At 35.4% G+C, this 22,851-nt stretch overlaps 3 protein-coding genes across 7 annotated transcripts; 1 reads left to right on the top strand and 2 right to left on the bottom strand.

Annotated features, from left to right (window-relative positions):
• The first annotated feature begins 695 nt into the window (after nucleotides 1-695).
• On the top strand, nucleotides 696-8,213 carry LOC100795228 (chaperone protein ClpC, chloroplastic). The gene is made up of 10 exons (XM_003532335.5): nucleotides 696-861; nucleotides 1,296-1,865; nucleotides 2,225-2,340; nucleotides 4,327-4,452; nucleotides 4,568-4,753; nucleotides 5,120-5,335; nucleotides 5,939-6,156; nucleotides 6,393-6,468; nucleotides 6,554-6,643; nucleotides 6,841-8,213. Exons 2-10 carry the CDS (start codon nucleotides 1,313-1,315, stop codon nucleotides 8,017-8,019), a joined length of 2,760 nt encoding a protein of 919 aa, XP_003532383.1. The 5' UTR covers nucleotides 696-861; nucleotides 1,296-1,312; the 3' UTR covers nucleotides 8,020-8,213.
• On the bottom strand, nucleotides 8,027-16,608 carry LOC100799468 (dual specificity protein phosphatase PHS1). 2 transcript variants are annotated; one of them, XM_006584629.4, is made up of 11 exons: nucleotides 16,006-16,608; nucleotides 15,676-15,756; nucleotides 15,456-15,598; nucleotides 15,148-15,349; nucleotides 14,426-14,602; nucleotides 14,160-14,326; nucleotides 11,937-13,014; nucleotides 11,139-11,285; nucleotides 10,813-11,040; nucleotides 9,425-9,582; nucleotides 8,027-9,162 (listed from the first exon to the last, which is right to left on the bottom strand). In XM_006584629.4, the coding sequence occupies exons 1-11, from the start codon at nucleotides 16,024-16,026 to the stop codon at nucleotides 8,802-8,804; spliced, it is 2,763 nt and encodes a 920-aa protein (XP_006584692.1). In that variant the 5' UTR covers nucleotides 16,027-16,608; the 3' UTR covers nucleotides 8,027-8,801. The 2 variants fall into 2 exon arrangements, with proteins under 2 accessions (XP_006584692.1, XP_006584693.2); XM_006584630.4 differs by having other exon boundaries at nucleotides 14,160-14,320; nucleotides 16,006-16,600.
• A 2,601-nt stretch (nucleotides 16,609-19,209) lies between these two features.
• On the bottom strand, nucleotides 19,210-22,193 carry LOC100800002 (serine carboxypeptidase-like 45). 4 transcript variants are annotated; one of them, XM_014778619.3, is made up of 10 exons: nucleotides 21,810-22,193; nucleotides 21,531-21,632; nucleotides 21,356-21,451; nucleotides 20,889-20,999; nucleotides 20,708-20,787; nucleotides 20,325-20,612; nucleotides 20,064-20,188; nucleotides 19,854-19,952; nucleotides 19,615-19,732; nucleotides 19,210-19,464 (listed from the first exon to the last, which is right to left on the bottom strand). In XM_014778619.3, exons 1-10 carry the CDS (start codon nucleotides 22,063-22,065, stop codon nucleotides 19,315-19,317), a joined length of 1,425 nt encoding a protein of 474 aa, XP_014634105.1. In that variant the 5' UTR covers nucleotides 22,066-22,193; the 3' UTR covers nucleotides 19,210-19,314. The 4 variants fall into 4 exon arrangements, with proteins under 4 accessions (XP_014634105.1, XP_014634106.1, XP_006584695.1 ...); XM_014778620.3 differs by having other exon boundaries at nucleotides 19,854-19,946; nucleotides 21,810-22,192; XM_006584632.4 differs by having other exon boundaries at nucleotides 20,889-20,981; nucleotides 21,810-22,188.
• Nucleotides 22,194-22,851: the final 658 nt, after the last annotated feature.

Consider the following 22,851-nt stretch of genomic DNA (forward strand, 5'->3'; position numbering starts at 1 on the left):
GCAAAATTAGAGTTAAAGTGGTTTTTAACTCAAATAAAATACTTGCCTAAAAAAATAAAACTCAAATAAAATAGTTAGGTCGGTTTTCAAAAAGAAAATAAATTGTATTTAAATTTGTAATTAAAAATTATATTAATTACGTCAATGTATTTATTACTTTAAATATATGAATTCAAAAAATATTTGAATACATTTTTAATTCCTAAAAAATAAAAAATGTGTTTTTAGTTTTAAATGAAAACTAAAATTATGATGTTTTTTTATTAAATATAAAGATTAAAAATAAAAAATTATAGAAATTAAAAAAAATATCTACAATAACTATGAAGAAAATTTCAGTCGGAAATAAAAAATAAAAATAACTATGAAGAAAATCTTATAATTGAAGAAAAATGATGACGGAAAAGGTAACACATGATGGTTAGCAGAAACAACATAGTAGAAAACAAGTCGGCCTAGACAAAGGTATAATGTGGATGATGATGATATAAATTCGTGTCATTTTATGTTATGATTTCTATTCTAGTGCATAAAACTAGATCTAAGATATGCTAAAGAAATAGAGGTAATTCATTTTTCCTGTCTTGTTCTTATTCATTTCAGATATTTATAAGTATTTCAAAACACTCTTCTAGAATGCTCGATTAGCTCAAATATTTTCTTCAGATAAAGTCTTGAAGATGGCTGGGCCTCTTAGTAATCCTCTTGGGCCTAATGTGTTGGGCTGTGTCCCTATCATTTGCCTTCTTCTCTTCTTCTTCTTCCTCCCTCCGCGCATTCTCTTTCTTCCTTTTAATCTTTCAATTTCTTTTCCCCTTTTTCTCTTTTCTGACTAACTCAATCAATTTAGTGTGGCTTCCGGTGAGTTCATCTCTTCTCTTTTTTCTTTTTCGCCAAATACCTATCCACTATTTCGTGTTTCAATTAGGTTTTCAAACTCGGAAGGTTTCTCTTTTTTCTTTTCTTGTCCAGTTTTTCCTCGCTTATGGTTCAGCGCTCCAGATGTTTGCTTAAATGTTTTTACTTTTTTCATTTCCAATAGACATTTTGTGTCCTTCCCAAATAGCGCCCTATGTGTTTGCTCAAATGTTTCATTGAATATATTTCCACTGTTCATTTTTGTTGCTTCTTAGTTTTTATCATTTGCATTTTTTGGCTGCTTGATATTTGGTTTCATGTCCTTCATAATGAGATGTTGAAACATGCACTTTTGGTTGGTTGGTTGTTTGAGTGCACTTTGTTATTTCAACTATTTGTGTTATTTGTCAGCTAATATGTTTCATTAATAAATGCAGGGAACAATTCAGGAATCATGGCTAGGGTTTTAGCTCAGTCTACTGGTATGCCTGGCCTACTGAGTGGGCGAAGGCATGGGCCGCATAAAGGATCAGGAAAAACGAAAAGATCTGTTAAAATGATGAGTACCTTACGAATTCCTGCTTTAAGAATGTCGAGTTTCTCTGGATTACGGACACTTAATCCTTTGGATTCTGTGTCGAGACCACGACACACTTTTCCGTTGACTACAACTTCTAGGCGCGAGAGGGCTAAAAGATGTGTACCTAAAGCTATGTTTGAGCGTTTCACAGAGAAGGCAATCAAAGTAATTATGCTAGCCCAGGAGGAAGCAAGACGACTGGGGCACAATTTTGTTGGAACGGAACAGATTCTATTGGGTCTCATTGGCGAAGGAACCGGCATTGCTGCTAAGGTTCTGAAGTCAATGGGAATTAACCTCAAGGATGCTCGGGTTGAAGTGGAGAAAATTATTGGAAGGGGTAGTGGATTTGTTGCTGTTGAGATTCCGTTTACTTCCCGTGCAAAGCGTGTTTTGGAACTCTCACTGGAGGAAGCTCGCCAACTTGGTAAATGCTGTTTTACACCTTGTCTGTTCTTTTGCATATATAATTACTTAGTTACAACAATATTTATATTGCCTAGAATTTTCTTCCTTTAACCCATTTGGTTATTTCTCACTAGTTTTCCCATATTTTTATTATTATTTAGGATGAAGTGGTTTGGTTATATTTGGTCATGTACCTTACTTTGTTTTACCTGAATCAACTAAGTTCTAATCATTTATAGGGGAAAAAAAAACAAAATAATAAAGAAGAGGATTGGATAAACTAACCGTTGTTACAGAGAGAAGGATAGGATCCTGATTTAGATTCAGAATTGGAAAGGACTCCAATTTTCAGTTTAGCTCACTCCTTGAAATTTTCAGGTCACAATTATATTGGATCTGAGCACTTGCTTCTTGGTCTCCTTCGAGAGGGTGAGGGTGTAGCAGCACGTGTTCTTGAAAATTTGGCTGCTGATCCAAACAATATTCGCGCTCAGGTTAGTATTATAATCCTCATTTATTTTTAGCATTTGTTGCCCTGGACCAAATCCTGACTGAACTTACTTAAATCTTGACACTCACCAATATACATATCATCAGTAACTGTTGTGTTTTTGTTCAAAGCATGTCTTGCATGAATCAATTTAAACAATGTGTTCTCGTATGTGCCAGCTGGGGGAAGTAATTAAAGAAAAATGAAAAAAATAGGGTATTAATAAATCTCAATAGGCATACTGATATAGAAAATTATATTTGCACACATTAACAATTGAATCATTTTATTACTCATCGAGGAACTTCCCCTATGTAATTCCTTCCAAAAAAAAAAAAACTTCCCCAATTTAACATGATCAGGGTCTTAAAGGTAACAAAAACTAGTTGTTCTCATTAGAGTAGTGTTCATTTTAGATCTGGGATTTCTTTGTTCTTGGTTGGGATTCATCATCTAGCAAAAAAATAGTTACTTAGTGTATTCTCATCCAACAATACAGAAGTAATAAGAAATTAAGAATACAGAAGCATAGCTAAACTTATGCATGGGAAGCACTATAGGAGCCCCTAAGTATAAGAGTGCCTTTTTGACTCCGATGGTGCAATTTGGTTTTGAAATTACAAATTCAGATAAGAAAGTAATTACCCTCATGAGGTAAGTCGCATATGAAGTGTGTGGCTTCAAAAAGTGACTTTCTTTTATTATTATTTTTTTTAATAAGAAAGTTGCATGACTTTCTCTTTTACAAACCAGGCAAGTCGTGCAGAAGAAGCATGACAATGTGAGTATTAATGCTAGAGTGTGACTTTCTTGTTAAAAGAATAAAATAATAAGCCATATATAAAGTAATTACTTTCCCATCTGCACTTCTTTGGTAATTTCAAGATCAAATGCACCACCAAGGCCAAAAGGCCAAGTTTGTCTAAAACAAAGTCATGTATAGCTAACCAGGATTAGAGCAACAGAATCTTACGTGCAAGTCCAACACCAGGTATAGTCACATTATTTCCAAGACATAGGGAGTTGATATAAACTCGATCATGAGAGGTGGCACCAACAGTAAAGATCCATGGACTGAAGGAGGGCATGCTCATAGGTGATGGTCCAGTATTGCCAGCAGCTTGCACTACAAAAATACCAGCTTTCGCAGCTGATAGCAATGCCATATCTATTGGATTGAAGAAAGTTGCAATACCAGAAGGATGCCTATTAGGAGTGATTGACAAGCATATTATGTCAACCCTATCCTGAGCTGCCTGTAAACAATTGATTATACTATAAGCCATACCGTAAATGTAAAATTGTGGATACAATTTAGTAAGCAGATTTTGAAAGGAAGACATGCAAGGAAAGTACTTTACAGTAACTCTTCAATTCAAGACCATGCATATCCTCAATGAAAATTTAAATAAATGAATGAATAAATACATTAACAAACTTCAAATGAAAAGTAAATGATATTGGATCAACACACAGGTTAAAATTTAGAATCCTAAGACAATCTATATTACATGCTCTAAAATGAATCAGAATTATTTGAAGCCAATAAACAGGCTGTTGAAAAATGGATAAGAATAATTATTTAGTTAATCAAGCAATCACTTCGGCACGTACTAGAGGAAGGAAGCCATAACTTTAAGATGATAAAAAATAAGAAAATATATCAAATGTCAACAATTGACCTCAAATAACATTACCAAATGTTGCTAACACATATATGGCATATAAAAGTACGTACACATACCTGGTCAATAGCTGCAACAACATCCGCTGCAAATCCTCCAAATCTCTTGTATAGTGCCTTGTAAATGGCAATGCTGTAAAAGATTGAAATGGAATGCATTCAAATGTTGCATACATAGAATAAAAAATAATTATGCTTGCATGTAGTTATTAGAAATCCAGGTTAGAACAGATCCAGGTATGAATATATTTTTTTATCTTAACTTTTGTGTAAATCTTTCTTGTATTCTCCACTGGATGGTTACAGGTTATCCGCATGGTTGGTGAGGGTGCTGACAGTGTTGGTGCTACTGTTGGCCCTGGAAGTAGTAATAACAACAAGATGCCAACTTTGGAGGAGTATGGCACCAATTTGACCAAGCTAGCGGAAGAGGTAATTTCCAGGTCCTAGTTTTCTTTATGCTAGATGGCAGATGGGGTTTCATTTGTTTAAAAGTATAATTTTTTCTCTTATTGACGCTCCCTCTCCCCCAAAATCAAAATTACAGGGGAAATTGGATCCTGTCATGGGTAGGCAGCCACAAATTGAACGTGTCACTCAAATTTTGGGTCGTCGTACAAAAAATAATCCTTGTCTTATTGGGGAACCTGGGGTCGGGAAGACAGCTATTGCTGAAGGTCTTGCCCAAAGGATTGCAAATGGTGATGTACCTGAAACCATAGAGGGAAAGAAGGTTAGTAGAAATTATTTGATTCCTATGGTCAATAAATTTCTTTTGGGTAATTCAGCTGATTTACTATTTCGTTTTCAGTGCTATACTATAAAGTATAAACATGTTCATCTTGCTGAATCTATGTAAAGTGATTCTAAAATAATATCCTATTTCTTCTATTTTTTATTTGGAGTATTTTAAATGTTAACTACAGAGGAATTTTCTTGCCTCTAGATGGTTAAATCATTACTGGAGCACCCTACCTCATTTATGGTCATGATATTTTGTATTTCAGTTTTGGATAAGTATCGACCAAAGTTCTTGAATTTTTGATGTTTAAATACTTCTGGGGAGTTCTGAATAACATGAAGCCTTTGCCCGATTTAGGTTATAACCCTTGATATGGGTCTGCTGGTAGCTGGAACTAAATATCGTGGAGAATTTGAAGAGAGATTGAAGAAACTAATGGAGGAAATCAAACAAAGTGATGAGATAATACTCTTTATTGATGAAGTGCACACTCTAATTGGAGCTGGAGCAGCTGAGGGAGCAATTGATGCTGCAAATATATTAAAACCAGCTCTTGCCAGAGGTGAACTGCAGGTACTTGTCAAGTTCAAAATGGATATATTGCCATTTGTTTTTGACCTCAAAATCAATTTGTGTGACGTGTTAGGGGGTAGGGGAAAGAATTGAATTTGTGTTGCTCTTTAACTTTGTTATTGAAACTAAAAATCAAAAGGATAGAAGACTTTTTCTCTTCTGTGTTGTTGCCTTGCTGGTAAATTTAGGCTATTCTTGCAAGTCTATGTTTGAGAGAAAGGAATACCTAGTCTTCTGGTTGTTCAATCTTTTAAATTGTAAATAGTTAAAAACTTGTGTAGTTATATTATTTAATAAGCCTGGTGAGTTGATATTTCAATTTGCTATTCTGATAAATGACCCTTTACTTTTGGCATGTAGTTGAACTAAATAATGTGGAAGTTTCAATATTTAGTTTTGGAGTGTTTTATTTTAAAAAAAATGCATTTGCATTTTCAGCAGTGATGTAGAATGAAATTGTAGGCTGGCTGTGAAATTTGAAGGTATCTGGTTATGCTTTTATGCTAAACCTACTGCAATGCTCAAGTTAATATATGCACTTACTGTTGTTTGGTAGGAACTTGAAACTGTTGTAAGAAAGTGTGTGCCTGAAATTTTATGCAGTGTATAGGAGCCACAACACTGGATGAATATAGGAAGCACATTGAAAAGGATCCAGCTTTGGAGAGGCGATTCCAGCCAGTTAAAGTGCCAGAGCCAACTGTCAATGAAACCATACAAATACTGAAAGGACTCAGAGAACGCTATGAAATTCACCACAAGCTTCATTACACAGATGATGCTCTTGTAGCTGCTGCCCAGCTATCACACCAATATATTAGGTTTGTCATATTTAAATGTTCTGCTCCTTTTCTGTTCATTTTACCTATTCTATTCATTTATGCTGAGATCAGACAAGTTTCTTTTTTTCTTTTAGTTTTTATGTTGCTGGAAAATTTTCAAATGTATATTAATTTATCTTATTTAGATTTATTTTGGAACTCTAATGTAATTGTTATTTTCTTCCTGCTGTGTATCTTGAGTATTTTCTAGTTTAAAATAATTGTATTTCCTGCAGTGATCGATTTTTGCCAGACAAAGCTATAGATTTAATTGATGAAGCAGGTTCTCGAGTCCGGCTTCAACATGCACAGGTATATTGTTCGTCTACCTATCCCTGAACCAGCCAGATCTTTTGTCTATTATTGGGCTAATTTTGCTAGATTTACATGCCTCCAGTTACCTGAAGAAGCAAGAGAGCTTGACAAGGAGGTTAGACAGATTGTAAAGGAGAAAGAAGAATCTGTTCGCAATCAAGACTTTGAGAAGGTAATATGCTTTAATCTATAAGATTTAGTTCATAAAATTTTATGGACACCAAACCAAACCATGAGACAATGTTATATTCAAGTTTAAAAAAGAGTGTAGTGGTTTGTTTGTTGTTCAATTAAAACAATTATATCTGCAAATTATTTTGGCTATTAGCGGGCTGATGATGATTCATGAGTTTATGAGTTTCTGTGTAGGCCGGAGAGCTAAGAGATAAAGAAATGGATCTTAAGGCGCAGATATCTGCACTTATAGAAAAAGGCAAGGAGATGAGTAAGGCAGAAAGTGAGGCAGGAGATGAAGGTCCCATGGTCACTGAAGTTGACATACAACATATTGTCTCCTCCTGGACTGGTATTCCTGTGGAGAAAGTCTCGACTGATGAATCTGATCGCCTCCTCAAAATGGAAGAGACTTTACACAAGCGAGTCATAGGTCAGGATGAAGCAGTGAAAGCCATAAGCAGGGCCATCCGTCGAGCCAGGGTTGGACTGAAGAACCCTAACCGTCCAATTGCCAGCTTCATCTTTTCTGGGCCAACTGGTGTGGGGAAGTCTGAGTTGGCCAAAGCATTGGCTGCATACTACTTTGGTTCTGAAGAAGCCATGATTCGGCTTGACATGAGTGAATTCATGGAAAGGCACACAGTCTCGAAACTTATTGGTTCACCTCCTGGATACGTTGGTTACACTGAGGGTGGTCAACTGACTGAGGCAGTTCGCCGTCGTCCCTATACTGTTGTACTCTTTGATGAGATTGAGAAAGCCCATCCTGATGTATTCAACATGATGCTTCAGATCCTGGAAGATGGAAGATTAACAGACAGCAAAGGAAGAACTGTGGACTTCAAGAACACGCTTCTTATAATGACATCAAATGTTGGAAGCAGTGTAATTGAGAAAGGAGGCCGTAAAATAGGATTTGACCTTGATTATGATGAGAAGGATAGCAGTTACAACCGAATCAAGAGCTTGGTGACTGAGGAACTGAAGCAATACTTTAGGCCAGAGTTCTTGAATAGGTTGGATGAAATGATTGTTTTCAGGCAACTCACAAAATTGGAGGTTAAGGAGATAGCAGACATAATGCTGAAGGAGGTGTTCCAGAGACTGAAAGCTAAAGAGATTGATCTTTCAGTGACAGAAAGATTTAGGGAGAGGGTGGTTGACGAAGGATATAATCCTAGTTATGGGGCTAGGCCTCTAAGAAGAGCCATAATGCAACTTTTGGAGGATAGCATGGCTGAGAAGATGCTTGCTAGAGAGATTAAGGAGGGTGACTCAGTTATAGTTGATTCTGATTCTGAGGGTAATGTGATTGTGCTCAACGGTAGTAGTGGTGCCCCAGATTCACTAGAAGATGTCTTAGTTAGTTGAGTTGTACTTTTTTTTTTTTCTTCTTCTTTTATTTGTTTAAAAAAACATAGCCATAGTTTGTTTTTAGTTGTCAATGGACATCAGTCAAGCTTTTAACTGAATGCTGGTGGTCTCAGCCACCCATAACATAATGAACACAGCTGGGTTTGGGTGGAATGAAAAAATGACGTTATTTCTGTGGGTCCTACCCTTAATATGCTGCATTATGAACAATTTTGATTTACTGGAAGCAACTAATTTTGTAGTTTTCACGGTTCTGTAAACTATTGTTATAAATAAGTTGCACCACATCAAATGATCTGTTTGGCTGACTTGATCAATTCTCAAATGCGTGCTTTTGATTACAAAATAGAGTACAAATTCACCATCTGGGATATGCTTGATTCTGATTATACGAATTTGGGGTCAGAGAATAGCAATCATATCCTAACTGATCCGTGTGCTGGCCCTGTGGGAAACTTTATTGTGAGAAGAATTCTGATGCTCCAATTGAACATATAATAATGGGACAGCCGTTAGACGCACTCCGAACCTATACTCCACTTACACTTTGTAGAAGAAAAACTAACTGAAAAACACCATTAGGGTGATATTGGCTGTTAGATTGGGATGGGGCCAAAATTGCGTAAAAAATTGGGAAAATTTGGAAGTGATAAATTGTTGCTTCATTATAAAGGCAGAAACTTAATCGATTTGTTTTTATTGCACTGCCATTCCAAATACACTCGTTACTTTCTAACCTGCTGATACTTGGCAGCACAAAATCTATAAATTTGCAGTTTCTATTGATCTATTAGTGGATGAGATGATCTTTGTGTGGGGCTGACACTCCCACCACGGCTAATCTTCAAAGCTGTTAATGCTTTCTGGATTTCCATAGTCATGGCACTATCTACACTCCCAGATGATAGCTTTTTATGTGATTTCTGAAGATGTAGTTTGAGTGAGCTGCTGCTTAGTCCAGCATTCTTCCCACATATGGGGCAGATTTTCATCACTGGTTTGCGCTGATGCCATTCCATTGAAACCTTTCCATGAAGTTTCTGATCCAATTCTAACAAGATCTTTGCAAAACCGTCATTGGGTTGTGCTCGACGGTGAACTCGTTTCAGAGCTTGCCATGCTTCTGATAAAGTATGATTCCTGTGCCATAAAAGCTTTCAGTTCAAAACCTGTTGCAACTGTCACTCACTGACAGTAATAATCTTACATATCAAAGAACATGAACTTATGGTTGCTAGGTGGTAAATTAGATCGTTTCATACCATTTTAACCAATGGAAGAGTTGATGAGAATATTAATGCACAGTTCACTTGTGGTGTTAAATATATTAGCTATTAATAATCTTTGCATAGTATCATTTTGTACTAGAATTATGTCTTCTATAATTTTCATTTTTACTTACTTCCTGAGCATTAAGTAAGCGAGGACCAACGTGACACTTCTGCTTCTCCCCTCAAAGCAATGAACTAAAACTTTTTGACCTGTTTGTTCAACATAGTCTATAAAATCACACGCTTCTTCAAATATGCTGCTGATGTTATAATCATCACTGTCACATACCTGTTCAAATGAGACAATGAATACAATCAATATGAAGACATATTCCTAAAAGGAATGTAACATTAAAAGTAAATTTTAACATAAAAGAATATTAGAAAACACGCAAGAACAAGAGTGCATCACATCATATTGCACAACAAATCATATTTTGAATCAAGAAAATTTTGAGGCTAGCCTTTACTATTTGACTCATTTCTTTTGAGCTAGGTTGACATTTTACTGTGTCAGAATAAGCTACGAGGCAAGGGAGATCAGAACATACTAACAATTTAAAGACAACCAAAAAAAAAAAGAAGAGAATTATCAAGCAAGATCTACCTTGTCAATTTCTCGAGTCCATAATAACAATTTTAAGGTTGACATTTGTTAATCAGAAGGATTAAGGATATTTTGACTGAGGTAGATTCTCAATCTAAATCAGATACAGAAGCATTAATGGGCTTGTACCTAACAAATCAAGCATTTGGGTTGGGATGATTGATTGTTAACATTAAACATGGTATGAGAATGATACGATACGAGACAGTGGAGCCCAAATTGTGAATGAGGAAGTCCAGTACAATAGGCCCAAGAGGCCTGTCAAGCCAAAACGTGGTTCTGATTATGTTTATTACTGATAGAGGGAGATAGAAGGTTCTAGGGAGTGGCTTGTGAATCTGTTAGAGTGAGTGGAGAGTTTGTTAGAGGGGTAATTCTGTTAGAATAAGGCACTTGGTCTAGCTATTGCCTCTATATATGGTTGTAATTCCTTTTAATGAATGAAGTCCAATTTCTCTCTTCTATGTGATTCTTCTTGGAGGCTACTCTGATCTCGAATCATAGATTTATCTTCACACCAGAGAACCTCTATGGGTAATTGGTCAATAGTGTAACTCTTGCCACCTTCATTCTTCATAATTACATTAAATTTCACCACAAGGTAAGACAAACATCATAGCTTTGTCCATGCTTAAATCACGAAGAGCTTTTAAATATGGGGGTGTTGGAAGAAGAAAAAACATTTATGGGCATGCACCTAAGAGCTTAAACTTTCAGCATGATGGACAGCTGACAATATTAGAAACTGAAGAAATTAACATGAATAACGCTAAATGAGACTGCATGGATAATCAATGAAGGAAAGTAGAGACAGGCATCAAGGAGAAGCTCAACTGATCCTCAAATAAAATAAACTCAGCAAATAAGACATAAAATAAGTGAGGGTAGAAAATACAAGTATATATGACTTACAGAGAAATTCTTGTACTCAAATAGATCAGGATACTGAGTTTCTGACTGTCCAATTTCATTGGTACACAAACACAAAATATTTGTGATTCCCAAGTATTGCAGTGTGTATACAGATCTTGCAGCCAGTGCTCCACCAATGAACAGACTACTTGTCACTGCTGAAGGTTTCTCAGTACTTGCAGCGTCTGATATCAATGCAATTCTCTCGAGAATATGCTCAAGTCTGACCTGAAAGTTAAAAAGATAATGCATCATAAATGGAAATCCCTCATGAATGAAAGGAGTCTATTATATTTAATTTTTTAATATAATAAAGTGAAGGTAACCTTAAGTTCATATGCATCAACGACACAGTTATTATCACTACCCTCAAAAAATCCTGGGTTGAAATTGTTCTCCTGGCATAGTTTGATGGCATCACTTTTAAGCATTTCATTCCACTGTTCCAATTCTTTATTGGATTCAGCATCAACCTGTAAAACATGATACATTATAAAAAAGGTGGAAAAATAAGGAACAAACATGGTAAAAATACTGTTTTATATGGTAAAGAAACAGCAAATTATACTGCTCTTAGTCTTATATTCCTATTTGCCAATCACCCTGAGATACAAGATTATGAGAGTATGACATTAGCACATGCAGAAGACGTGTGTGGGGAGGGGGGCAGGAAATGGAACTATTGGCATGATTTGGAAACCCTCCAATGTTTTGGTAACAGGAAACCGTCTGGTCTGTGTTACATAGTGTGATCATATCAGTTAGACAATAAGATAGCATCAAGAGCAGAGAAGTCTAGGTAGCGCAGAAAAAGCATGCATGAGCAAAATAAGAATGTCTGAAACCGATTCAGCAAAATCTGTGCTCTCATTCATGAAAGCAACAAGAGAACATTGTTGTGAGAATTATAAGAATTGTCCACATTGGTCAATTTTATATATAGAAAGGCAATAAAGTCCTATAATTTTGCATACTAAAGCAATATGCACCTGACTGACTTATTTATGATGTATCCAAAATGTTGATTGAAAAATTGCACCAAAACAACAATTCAGGTGTTCCTCCAAAAGCAGCACCAAAACCATGTGACTGGTAGACAAGGTTATGTTACCTATGAGACCAACCTTGGCAAATTTATGGAAGTCACGGAGCTTAGCAGTCAAACGGAGACTACGAAGTGGTTCCCCATTTCCTTTACAGAACTTTCCATGCCAAGTTTCTCTTGACATAGGAGTAGAGTCACTGCAATCTCTATTGCCAGAAGATGATGATCTTAAAGCAGTTCTCTGTGATTCTGAATCAATAAAATCTTGATGGTTATCATTAGTAAGTCTTTCCTTACATGTTGGAGAGGAACAACTCCCACCAGCAGTTAGTGAAGGTGAGTCAGGAACCACAGAATCTTCTTTGTCAAATTCCCCCAAAGATATTTTGCTTATAATGTTCATAAATGATCGCAACAAAGTATCAAGTCTTTGGTGAAGTGTGAGTAGGAATATATGGAATCCCTGCAGATCCCTAAGAGCAGCACGGAAACCATTACGAAATGCATGAACTACAAACATTGTGTCACTTATAATACGTACATCAGTTTTTTCCATGTCTTCTGGTGGGGGACATCCTAATTTCGCTCCGGTTATATCATATAACAGGTTTGAGGCAAATTCAGAACTATTGACCAGCAACTCAACCAACTTAGGATAATTAACCTGATCATTTGCACGTTTTCCAGCAGGCGGTCGCCGAGGAACACCAGAATCAATAGCTACAATGTTAAAGTCAGGAGACAGTGATTCTCCCGATGTTTGAAAGCTCATGTCAGCAGATCTTGGTGATTCTGTGATGTCCGAGAGATCAGAAGATTGTGATATCAAGCCGGGATTATGAGAATCAAGTCTGCAATCTACTGAAGTTGACCTTCTTTCTTTATGAAATGCCCTGATCACCTTTGGTCTATATCGGTTAACTGCAGAATCAAAAGCTGCTTCTAGTGCATCTGTATTTGCACAGATATTCTTTCCAGCCAACAGCAAATTTGCAGGATTTCCTCGCCATCTAAGCTCACGGCAAGGCAGTCTATCTTCGTTTCTGATGACAAGGTCCAGCATCAGTACCCTGCCAAGAGCTTCTGACGTTCTTTCTGCAGATTCCCTTGACTTAAATGCACTGGAGTTTTCAAGCAAGGGTGAACCATGTACATAACTGCAAGATGGTGAATCTTTAAAATTAACAATCAAAATTTATTGTGTAGAAGAACAGCCATGTGATTTTTCTTTAGTTGTACTATTGGCAGTAGATAGCCTCTTTTTCCTATTATAAATAACACTAAGATGAACTATGATAATCATTGACATATTCATAAAAGAAGGGTTCTATAAGATTATTCTCTTTCTACAGATACCATATTAATGGCTTTGATTGTCTTTTCTAGGAATTAGTGACAGCGGGATTTCATAACTTTCTCTTAATAAGGTGAGCACAATGCTTTAGAAATAAAATACTTCTTTTCAGTGTGTATGGACTTCTGATATATTGCTTTCCCTCATAAGTGGATGCGAAGAACAAAAAAATCAGTTAGTTATTTCTTGGTGGTTTCTACTTGTCAAAAACTTTTTGTTGGTGTTATATTGAAATTTATCTGAAAAAACTTGCATTAACTATGACAGCGGAGAAGCCACATTAGAAATCACAACAGCAAGTTCAAGCATTCAACAAACATAATTATTTACTGGAAACCCAAAATCATCTTTAAGTGAAAAAAGTGATAACATCCAAGAGGTTGATATTTTGTGTGCAATTATTTTCAGAATGGGAATATTATGTATCTTATATTTTAAACATGCCCTTACCTTGATGCCAACCACACCTGGCAGGACACAAACTGATATTGTCCAATCAGTTGAAAATGGAAACCTTTATAAAAGGTTCCTTTGTCCAAAGACTACAGCTTTCTACCGTAGCAATCTTGATGATCAGTATAGTAAAAGGGAATAATAAACCTTTCTTTGGTTTTCCACTTTTCCAACAAATGCTAGGAAAAACTGGCCAACTCAAGAAAATTACACAAGTATCAATAATGACACTTGCTTTGTCACACAAGGTGAAGGGAGTTTAGTATGAGAAAGAACAATAATCTATTTTAAATATTTGCTTTAGGCGTGTGAAGCTCAGTGAAACAGTTCTATACCAAGCTTTTGAAATTCAATGAAAAAAATAAAATCAGAAGCAGCACATTGGAAATGTCCACTTCATTTAAACAAGAGTTACTGGAAGTGGCGAAGCAAGCAGAGGTATTCTGTGTTGCCATGTTATAAACCTGAACTAATTAAATTCAGAGTGAATCATACCTCATAAAAAAGAGACATCGGCTAAGCTCAAGTGCTTCCAAAAGTTCAAAACATGTCACTTCACCAATTTCATCACCCTCAGAATTTGCTGCTTCTCTAGCTTTTTCTGAAGCTTCCTTTATTTGTTGCCATTCTAAACAGGTATTGTGAATAACTCTAGCCTGCACCTTCCAATTAATAGAGGAGAATGAATATGGTAGAAGTATAGTCTAAATAGCCTAAGTTTGCAGATGTGGTGCTTGTGTTATAAAACCTAAGTGAAGAACCTGTGGAGTTTGGACTCCCATCCACTTGGCAAGTTCATAGCCAAGGCGTTCAGACTGTGTTGCCATTCTTGATGATGCTATCTTTATAACAGCTGCTGCTTCTTTTGGACTAGCATCAGCATTCCCAGGGATATTGAAAAAGGCAAAGAAGACAACTCCTCCTGAATTTACAGTTACCTACGTGGACACAACTGAAGAGGCATTACGACATAAATTAAGAAATTACACATTTGATGTATTCTTACTTTCTCTAATTTGGTATTACAGAGAAAATACAATACATAATTACTAAAATGTCTGTCCAAAGAAATCCCCACATACATAGATATTCACCTCCACCAGAATGAATAAACAGAATAGGTGAAAATATGTAGTAAAAAAGCTATACCAGCATGAAATCATTATTCTTTATAACTTCCAAAACTAACAATTACCAACATGCTCAACCACATTTACTCTCGCCGAATCTGACTAAGCAAAAGCAAAATAACTGGATCAAGCATAGTCATAAATAGAAGGGGCACAGATAAAAAGCCCAAAAAAGATATCCATACACAGGGTGCAAATTGGCTTACATGTGAAACCTACGTTAGCAATCCATGACACACAAGTTGCATCTAAAACATCAACCCTGATTGCTACTATATACTCCTCAACATCAGAAAGTATTTAATCATACTAATGCTTATATTTGTACACAACAATTGTAGAAAGGGATGAACCTCGAGAGCTTTGTTCATCTCATCCTCGGAATGTTCGTTGCTACTGCTGTGTTCAGTGTGGTGCAGTGAAGAGAGCATGTCCCAGGAAAAGGAGCCAGATTCAATGTCCAACATTGCAGCCTTCCCAAGCCTCTCCCACAAGCTAGTTTCTGTCTGATCAGGATGCAGCTCCAATTTTGAATTCTCCAACGATCCTCTGATGCTGCACACAAATTATAAGCATTAGCAACAAATGCCTTTGACACTTGAACAAGTAAAAGTTTAACATACAGAAGCATTGAAAGAGAAGTAGTAAGTAAGTAACTAACCAAGAGCTAGAAGGCATGGTGGTGGAAGTGCGGTGAGGGAAGCCAGAAGAACGATAATTTGCGGTGCGTTTACGAACCAATTGGAGCCATTGCGTGAACCTAAACGCAGGCCCTGCAGTGATATCTCCCAACATATACAAAACCTGCAGTTTCAAACTTTCTCATGGTTGATCCTTGCAGTTTCAAAATGAAGTCATAAATTAAAATTTATGATACGTACCCGAGAAGTAACAGTGAGAGGCAATGGGGCCTCAATCTCAACCTCCCTTTCCAGTTCCAATTCTCTCTCTTGGCCTTTGCCCTGCAATGTCCACTCCCACATGCAAAATGTTAATAATAATGTTCATTCATCTACAACAGATCCAATCCAATCATGGATCAAATGCAGATCACAATCACAATGCAATGTGATGTAATTATGTAACGTAAGATCTAAATTAAAGCCATGATCAACAAGTATACCATGGGTGGTTTTTTTTATTATTATTATTATTGTTAATGTAGATGTTATTATGTAGTGAAGATGAAAAAGGGAGGGGAGGGTGTTAACCTGGTTTTGCTCTTTTGCCATATGGTATTAAAAGATATGGTTTTTGTGGGGATGCAAAGTCAAATTAGAAGGGGGGAAATTGCACGGAATAGCAGGCAAAGTAATCTGCTTTTTTTAAGGGGAGAGAGAGAAAAAAAATGGGATGGTTGTAAATTATGGTAATGATGATGGACACTTGATGTAAATAGCTAGCTAGCTTTTCTTTTTGAGTTCAGGCACACGACAAATTAAGAAGAGCATAGGCAGAGTATGTATGTGTTGTAGTAGAACTAGAAAAGCTTAAGTGGTGGGTCACTTAATTGAAGTTGAACAGAGAAAAAGGTGAGTTGGGAATGGAAGATTAAGATTTCAGCAAAGAAAATGATGAGAGAGTATCAATTATCATATCACCGCATGGCATCACCAGATCACATCATTCACATGCCAGCTGAGCCACTTTATCAATGACGGTGATGGACTCTACTCACTCTACTGGTCTGTACTGATTTTTTTCTTCTTTTCCTAACAATATTAGTACCAAATTATCTCTGTCCAAAGTGATCACAAATGTTTCGTTGGAGATTATGCATTCATACATAATACATATTTTTCTTTTATTATGATTTATTTCATATTGATCAGGATTTGAATATAAATCATTCGATTAAGGAACTTCAGATATACTATTTAGTGATCTCTTCATATTTATTTATTTAGTGGTCATATTCAATCATTTAACGGATTTTTGGTGTTATTTTTATTTTTGTTTTATATCTTATAAATACCACCATATCATTAATATTCCTTGCTTGTTGCCTTTAGATTATGTGCTTATTTTAACGAAGTTTTATTACAAGTATCCAGATCTCGCAACGGTCTTTTTTGTCCCCCTCTCCGTGGTGCTGGGACCAATTCATTTTTTAATAAAGATATTAAGATGCTTATGTATGGAATTTATTATGTAAATAATTACAAATTAAAATTTGTGTTGACGTGGGTTTATAGTAAAGATCAAAAGTATGAATTTTCTTTTTGTTGTCATTGGGAGCGACAAACCCTCAAAACCTAACGCATACGAGGAAGGGTAATATAGGCTTTATCAGCCAATAATGAATGAGTATAATTAAACATATTTTTTTTAAAAAAATATTTTATAATAAAATAAAAAAATTTGTTTTTTTTAATGTGTTTGTTTAAATTATTTTCTGATTATTTTGATAAGATAAGTAAATCATATCTGTTTTTTTTAAATACTTATTTAATTATTTTTTTTAATTTTAAACAAACCAGCCCAATAAATAACTTTAAAAAATATCTGGAACAAGTTCAAAATCCTAACGTTACTACTTAACACAAATCCATGATTTGCAAGTGCATTTGCTATTTGGTTCCATTTTGTTTTTATATGCTAGAAAGTAATGGACCGTGCCTCTATAATTTGGCATAAGCTATTCAGGATGATGCTATTTGCAGCACCCTTTTACTTTTTGTATTGCCTGAATTTTCTATTAAGAAAATATCCATGATGAAACTAAGTTTCATTGTGTTATCATTCTAGATATACAATGGATAAAGAGAGCTTAATTCAAATAGTTTAAACAATGCATATGAATTATTATAAGTCTTCTGATATTATCATATTTGATTCTTATAGATAAAAAAAAAATTAGATATACAATGGAGATTAATTTTAGCCAAAACAACTACCCATGTGACTAAGACATAAGAAGATCTCTACAAACTTTTTTGTAAGCAAGACAAGGTAATCTTTTCTCTTGTTTTCTTTTGGGTCAAGGAAAAAAGAAATTTAAATTAAAGGACCTAAAGAAAGCTATTCGTATAGAGGGGATGAGAGACACAAACAAGACAACCAGTTTGCTGCTATCTCAGCATGCAACAACATCAAATTCGAATAACAAATTGATAGGTCTTACTTTTTTTTTTTTGAATCTTTGTACGATAAAAGAGCTAGTAAAGCAAACCATTTCAGCGCATGTTTTATGCTGTTTCTTGCTCAAAAGTGAAATAGGATCAGAAGTGAGGCCAATGAACTTGTACAAGCTCTCCTTAAGAAATGATTTTGTCTTCAGCAGAACCAGCAATAACCAAAGTTTCTCACAGATGGTGACATGCAATTTCATGGAAGACAAAACATGATTTTAAACATAGAGGGTACATATAAAATTTGGTTATGACAATTATGCATCTGTCCCAGTCGGTGGTAAATGGAATAAAAGTCAATGCCTAAGAGCAAATAGCTCCCTAGTCTCTAGTTTAGGGTCATCACCATTGTGAAGGTGTTTGACACTGTTAAGGGCCATTATTAAAGCATGGACAGTTGGAAAGCTTCTTATCACATATAGGTTGAGGCACTCCATTTTGTCTTGATTCTTGAAAATCATACTGTATTCTATGGAAAAACAAAAGCACCAATATGTGAATGTAATAAGTATGATTTAGACGTAGAGTTTTATTGAAAAATAAGAATTGCTTGATTTATTATGATAATCTATTAAATAGAATGTTTAATAGTGAATGGTAAAATAAGAATTGTTTGATTAGAATGATTATTCAAGACATTTGTAAAATGAATTATTCGATAAAATAAACTTACATTTTATTGAAAATAGAATGATTTATCGTGATGAAATTATCAATTATGCTGTGTGCGCTATTACTTTTCTGAGTGACTGCTATTTATTATAAGCAGAACAACAGAAGTTTGTTATGCCAAATTTTAAAAGTTGTTACTTTGTGAGATTTACTATTTGAACCTGTATACTGTTCCATTGCTGTTTCTGTGCTACTTTATATATCTACACATCATTTGACACAAGATATCTAACGTGACATTGGTGATGTTTGCACAGAAGGCAAAATTAACTTATATAACAGGAATAATTCTTTGTTTGCCTAGAAATTCAGAAAAAGAACCCTACTTCATTCTCATACTACATTTTTACAGAAATTCTCTAAGCCAAATGATCCATTACATTTGAGATTTGACAGCCCAATGAACAAACAAGCACACAAAAAAAGAGGTACAAATGGGAGGGCCCCCTCTTTTGGGTCCATCATGAAAGTTAATTGGCATGTGATTAACGAAACCACATAATGCTTGTGTCTTTAAACTCACATTGCTTTATTATTATTAATTAACTGCCGCTCATGGACCCAACACAAGTTCCCCCCTCCCTTCCTAAAAATTTCGTTTACCAACTTTTCTTTTGAAATTATACACTGATAATACATTCCTTTAATAATTATATAGTACAAATTTTAGGCTTACTTACAATCTCTCAACTAAATTAGAAAAAAAACTAAGTAGTGTCAGAAAATTTCTGGTAGGGGCCTATCTTCCAAGAATGACTTGAACAAAACAAGTGATCTTTCAGGCTGTGAGAAAGGAGCTTCATGGGAGGCTCCTCTGACTGTTGCAAATGAGAGGATATTGCCATAAACTTGAGTCCACCCACCAACCTAAACAAAATATCATTACTCAGATTAGTTTATGATGTGTATATATTTAACAATTTGGAATATATTTTGAAGTGTTTAACTTCCATGAAAAAATGCTTCCTAAAAGGGATTGCTGTATTCAGTCTTAGATGTCAAGTAGTATATATATACCTGCTGGCCCTCAAACCATACTCTATAATGGATTGTTGTATTCAGCCTTAGTTGTCTAGCAAGCTTTTGAACCAAGGTGCGGCTTCCAGTCAGTGGAATTACTGAATCTTGATCTCCACTATAACGAGAACAAAACATGGTTATGCTAATTGGCACTTAAAATGCATATATATGAACCTTCATGTTCAACTAAGCAAATACAATCAACAAAGAGAAGGAAAGATTTTATGTCTAGTTACCTGTAAATTAAGACCCGAACTCCAGCTTTTATGAGTGATCCAACTATAGGGAGTGTAGGTACCTCCAAGTTGAGCATATCATAGTCCAGAATGCTGTTACTAACACATAATGCAGGTCCATGTTATTATTGGCATTGATAATAATTACAAGGTAAATTGACTATGATAAACTTTTTTTTTTTTTCTTTTTTCAAGTTTTGAAGAAATTACGTGCTGCAAACATTCCACTTTTGAACTCCAACAAGCTTGGCATGGAGTGCCTCTTGTACATCTTTTCGGTTTAAGTAATTTGTAACTTTGTCATCTACACATACATCTATGCTCTCGTTTGTTTGCTGTTTGGCAAGAGGGAAAAATGTTCTTTAAGACATAATGAACAAGACAATTTGAAAAAACAATTACCAGAAGTATTATGGTGAAAAAATGATATAAATAACATTCATAAGGGAAAGTCAATGAGAGAAGACTCACTTGGCTTTGAGGACAAATAGCTTTGGATTGTGAAAGCACTGAGGAAATACAAACATCAAGGGTGACATCATATTTGTCCACAAATTTACTGGTTTCTCTGCTTACTTGCTTCATAACCTTTGAACAAAGTGGCGAAATTGAGTCTCTATAGTATTCACTGACATACCGCGAATAATTACAACCTGTAGTGAACAATTTGTATGTTGAATCTGATATCAATCCATGAGACCAAAAGAACTCAGCCCTTGAGTTAAAATCAGTGGCATATTCTAGAACTGGATTACCCAACTGCAATTAAAGAAGCAAGTTTGGCATTATGCATTGTTAGCAATGTCCTAAGGAAGAAGAGTGGTTGATAGATAAATGTTATGTGTGTTACTTACGGCTATTCCTTTCAGATTGAACATCTTCTCCTTTTTGTTTATTTCAATCATGAGCTTTGCAAGTTGTGGAACATAATGCCCTGATGTTTTTTGTGCAGAAAAATGTGTAAAATAAATACAAGATTTCGAAATTTCAGTTTTTTCTAGAAATGATGAGTGAACAGTGACGTGGCATGCATACCTGCATAACTTTCACCTGCTAGAAACAAATCTGTGTGTCTGTAATGAGGGAACTTGTTGAACCAGCGTTGCAAGAATACAAGATTGTCCCTGGCTTGAGAAATCAAAAGTACTGCTTCAGATGACAGAAGGGAATAATGACTATTTTTGTGTTCAAGGACTGAGATATTTGAAATCAGAACAATACCATTCTATGCTACCGTTAGGGACAAGGAAGGAAGAATAATCAAAGATAGTATATCATATCATGCAAAAGTTGCGTGGCATTTTTAGCACTAATTTTCTGTTTTGTCTCAACTTTTTAAAAGCCTAAACATCATGCATATTGTACATGCCTTTTTCGACAGAATATATGATTTAAAGAAGCTTTCTGAGGAAGAGCTTATTTGTCTTAAAAGATTAAAAAAAAAATCATAATAAAAACAAAGTTCTAAAGCAATTGATAATGGAAGATGGATCATAGATTACCTGTTGTCTCATCATTCACAGTGTCATAGGAGGAGCCACCTTTAGCATAAGAGAACCCCACTCCAACTGGTGTCTCCAAATACAACATGTTTGTTTCTGCATCACAAAGTAACTCTTATCATATTGGAGCAATTCTTGCAAATATAATGGAATGGTCAATACCTCAATGAAGTACCTCTGTTCCAACTGTACTCATTTTTAATCAGAACTTCTCCATTTGGTCTAAAAGGTCCATTTTCAGAGAATGCACCCACTCCAAGAGAAGAACAACCTGGTCCTGTAAACAGGAACTTATATAACATTTTTCTAGGAAATTTTAAAACCATGTTCTGAAACTAAATAGTCTATATTCTATACTGATTTTATATTTTTTTTAATCCAAAGTCTTGGACTTATTCTAATTTTTGAGGCAGTGTTACATAAATATAGTTGTAGCAAGTGAGAAAATGCAGACCTCCATTGAGCCAGAGAACAAGCGGCTTTGAAGCTGGATCAGTTTCTGATTCAACAAAATAGTAAAAGAGAGCCTTGTGTTTCATGTCATCCACTGTAACATATCCTGAGAACTGTTGGAAGCCTATGTTGGGCTGCCCGGGAAGCCGAACAATTCTATCTGCATGATAAGAGAGGCAGAAAATCTCCAAGGAAAAGCTCAGCTGAAGCAACACAACAGTAATTGCCATGGTTTTCCATGTTGCTAAGTTCTTCATTTTTTCACAAAATGGAGAGAGTGGGACTAAGGCAAAGGAGTATCAGAAAGAGAGAGAGAGGTGTGTGCTGTTTTTAAATTGTAACAATGTTACTGAGTATTTACTGCATGGGGTTAAATGTGGGCCACTTAGTGATTGGGAGCTGCTTTCAGCATCATCCCATGATTACAGTTTTAGCTTTATTATTTTTTTTCCCTTGCATGATGGCTAGAAAATGGTGTTGAAAGTGACGCATGAGGGGTATGGATCTTACTGTATTGGGTCTGTATATACTATGAAGCAAAAAAGAGAATAGTATACATAGTTGGGCCTCCAAAAGCTAGAATATGAGTCAGTGTATAAAGTTTGCTGCTATGAAAAGGAAATTAGCCATTGGAAAGTGGACTGCCTTGATAATATTTTTACCTTCATTTTTTTTGAAGCAAAGTATTCTAATAGCCGAAAGTCATGAGACTAATCCTCGAGATATAGAGATCATCAAAATGGATTTTGCATCTCCTAACAAAGTCTTTTTCATATGCAAAGCCAAAGAATCAAACATGTGTCTGCATGCTTAAGGAATCTAGCCATCTACCAACTATGCTGGACTTTTATTGGGAATATTTTCACCTTCTAGTTCCACTTTTTTTTTCTTCTCTATTTATTGTTGATGCATCAACCACAAATACCTTGTAACCTTTTTTTTTTTTTACCACACCAACTGGGTGGTGTCTTTTCATTCTAAAGAATGTGAGTTAACATGACTAATGTAGTGTATTTTAGGATTTGAAAAAAAAAGACTCACTT

Source organism: Glycine max, chromosome 8 (genome assembly GCF_000004515.6).
Source record: "Glycine max cultivar Williams 82 chromosome 8, Glycine_max_v4.0, whole genome shotgun sequence".
NCBI lineage: Eukaryota > Viridiplantae > Streptophyta > Magnoliopsida > Fabales > Fabaceae > Glycine > Glycine max.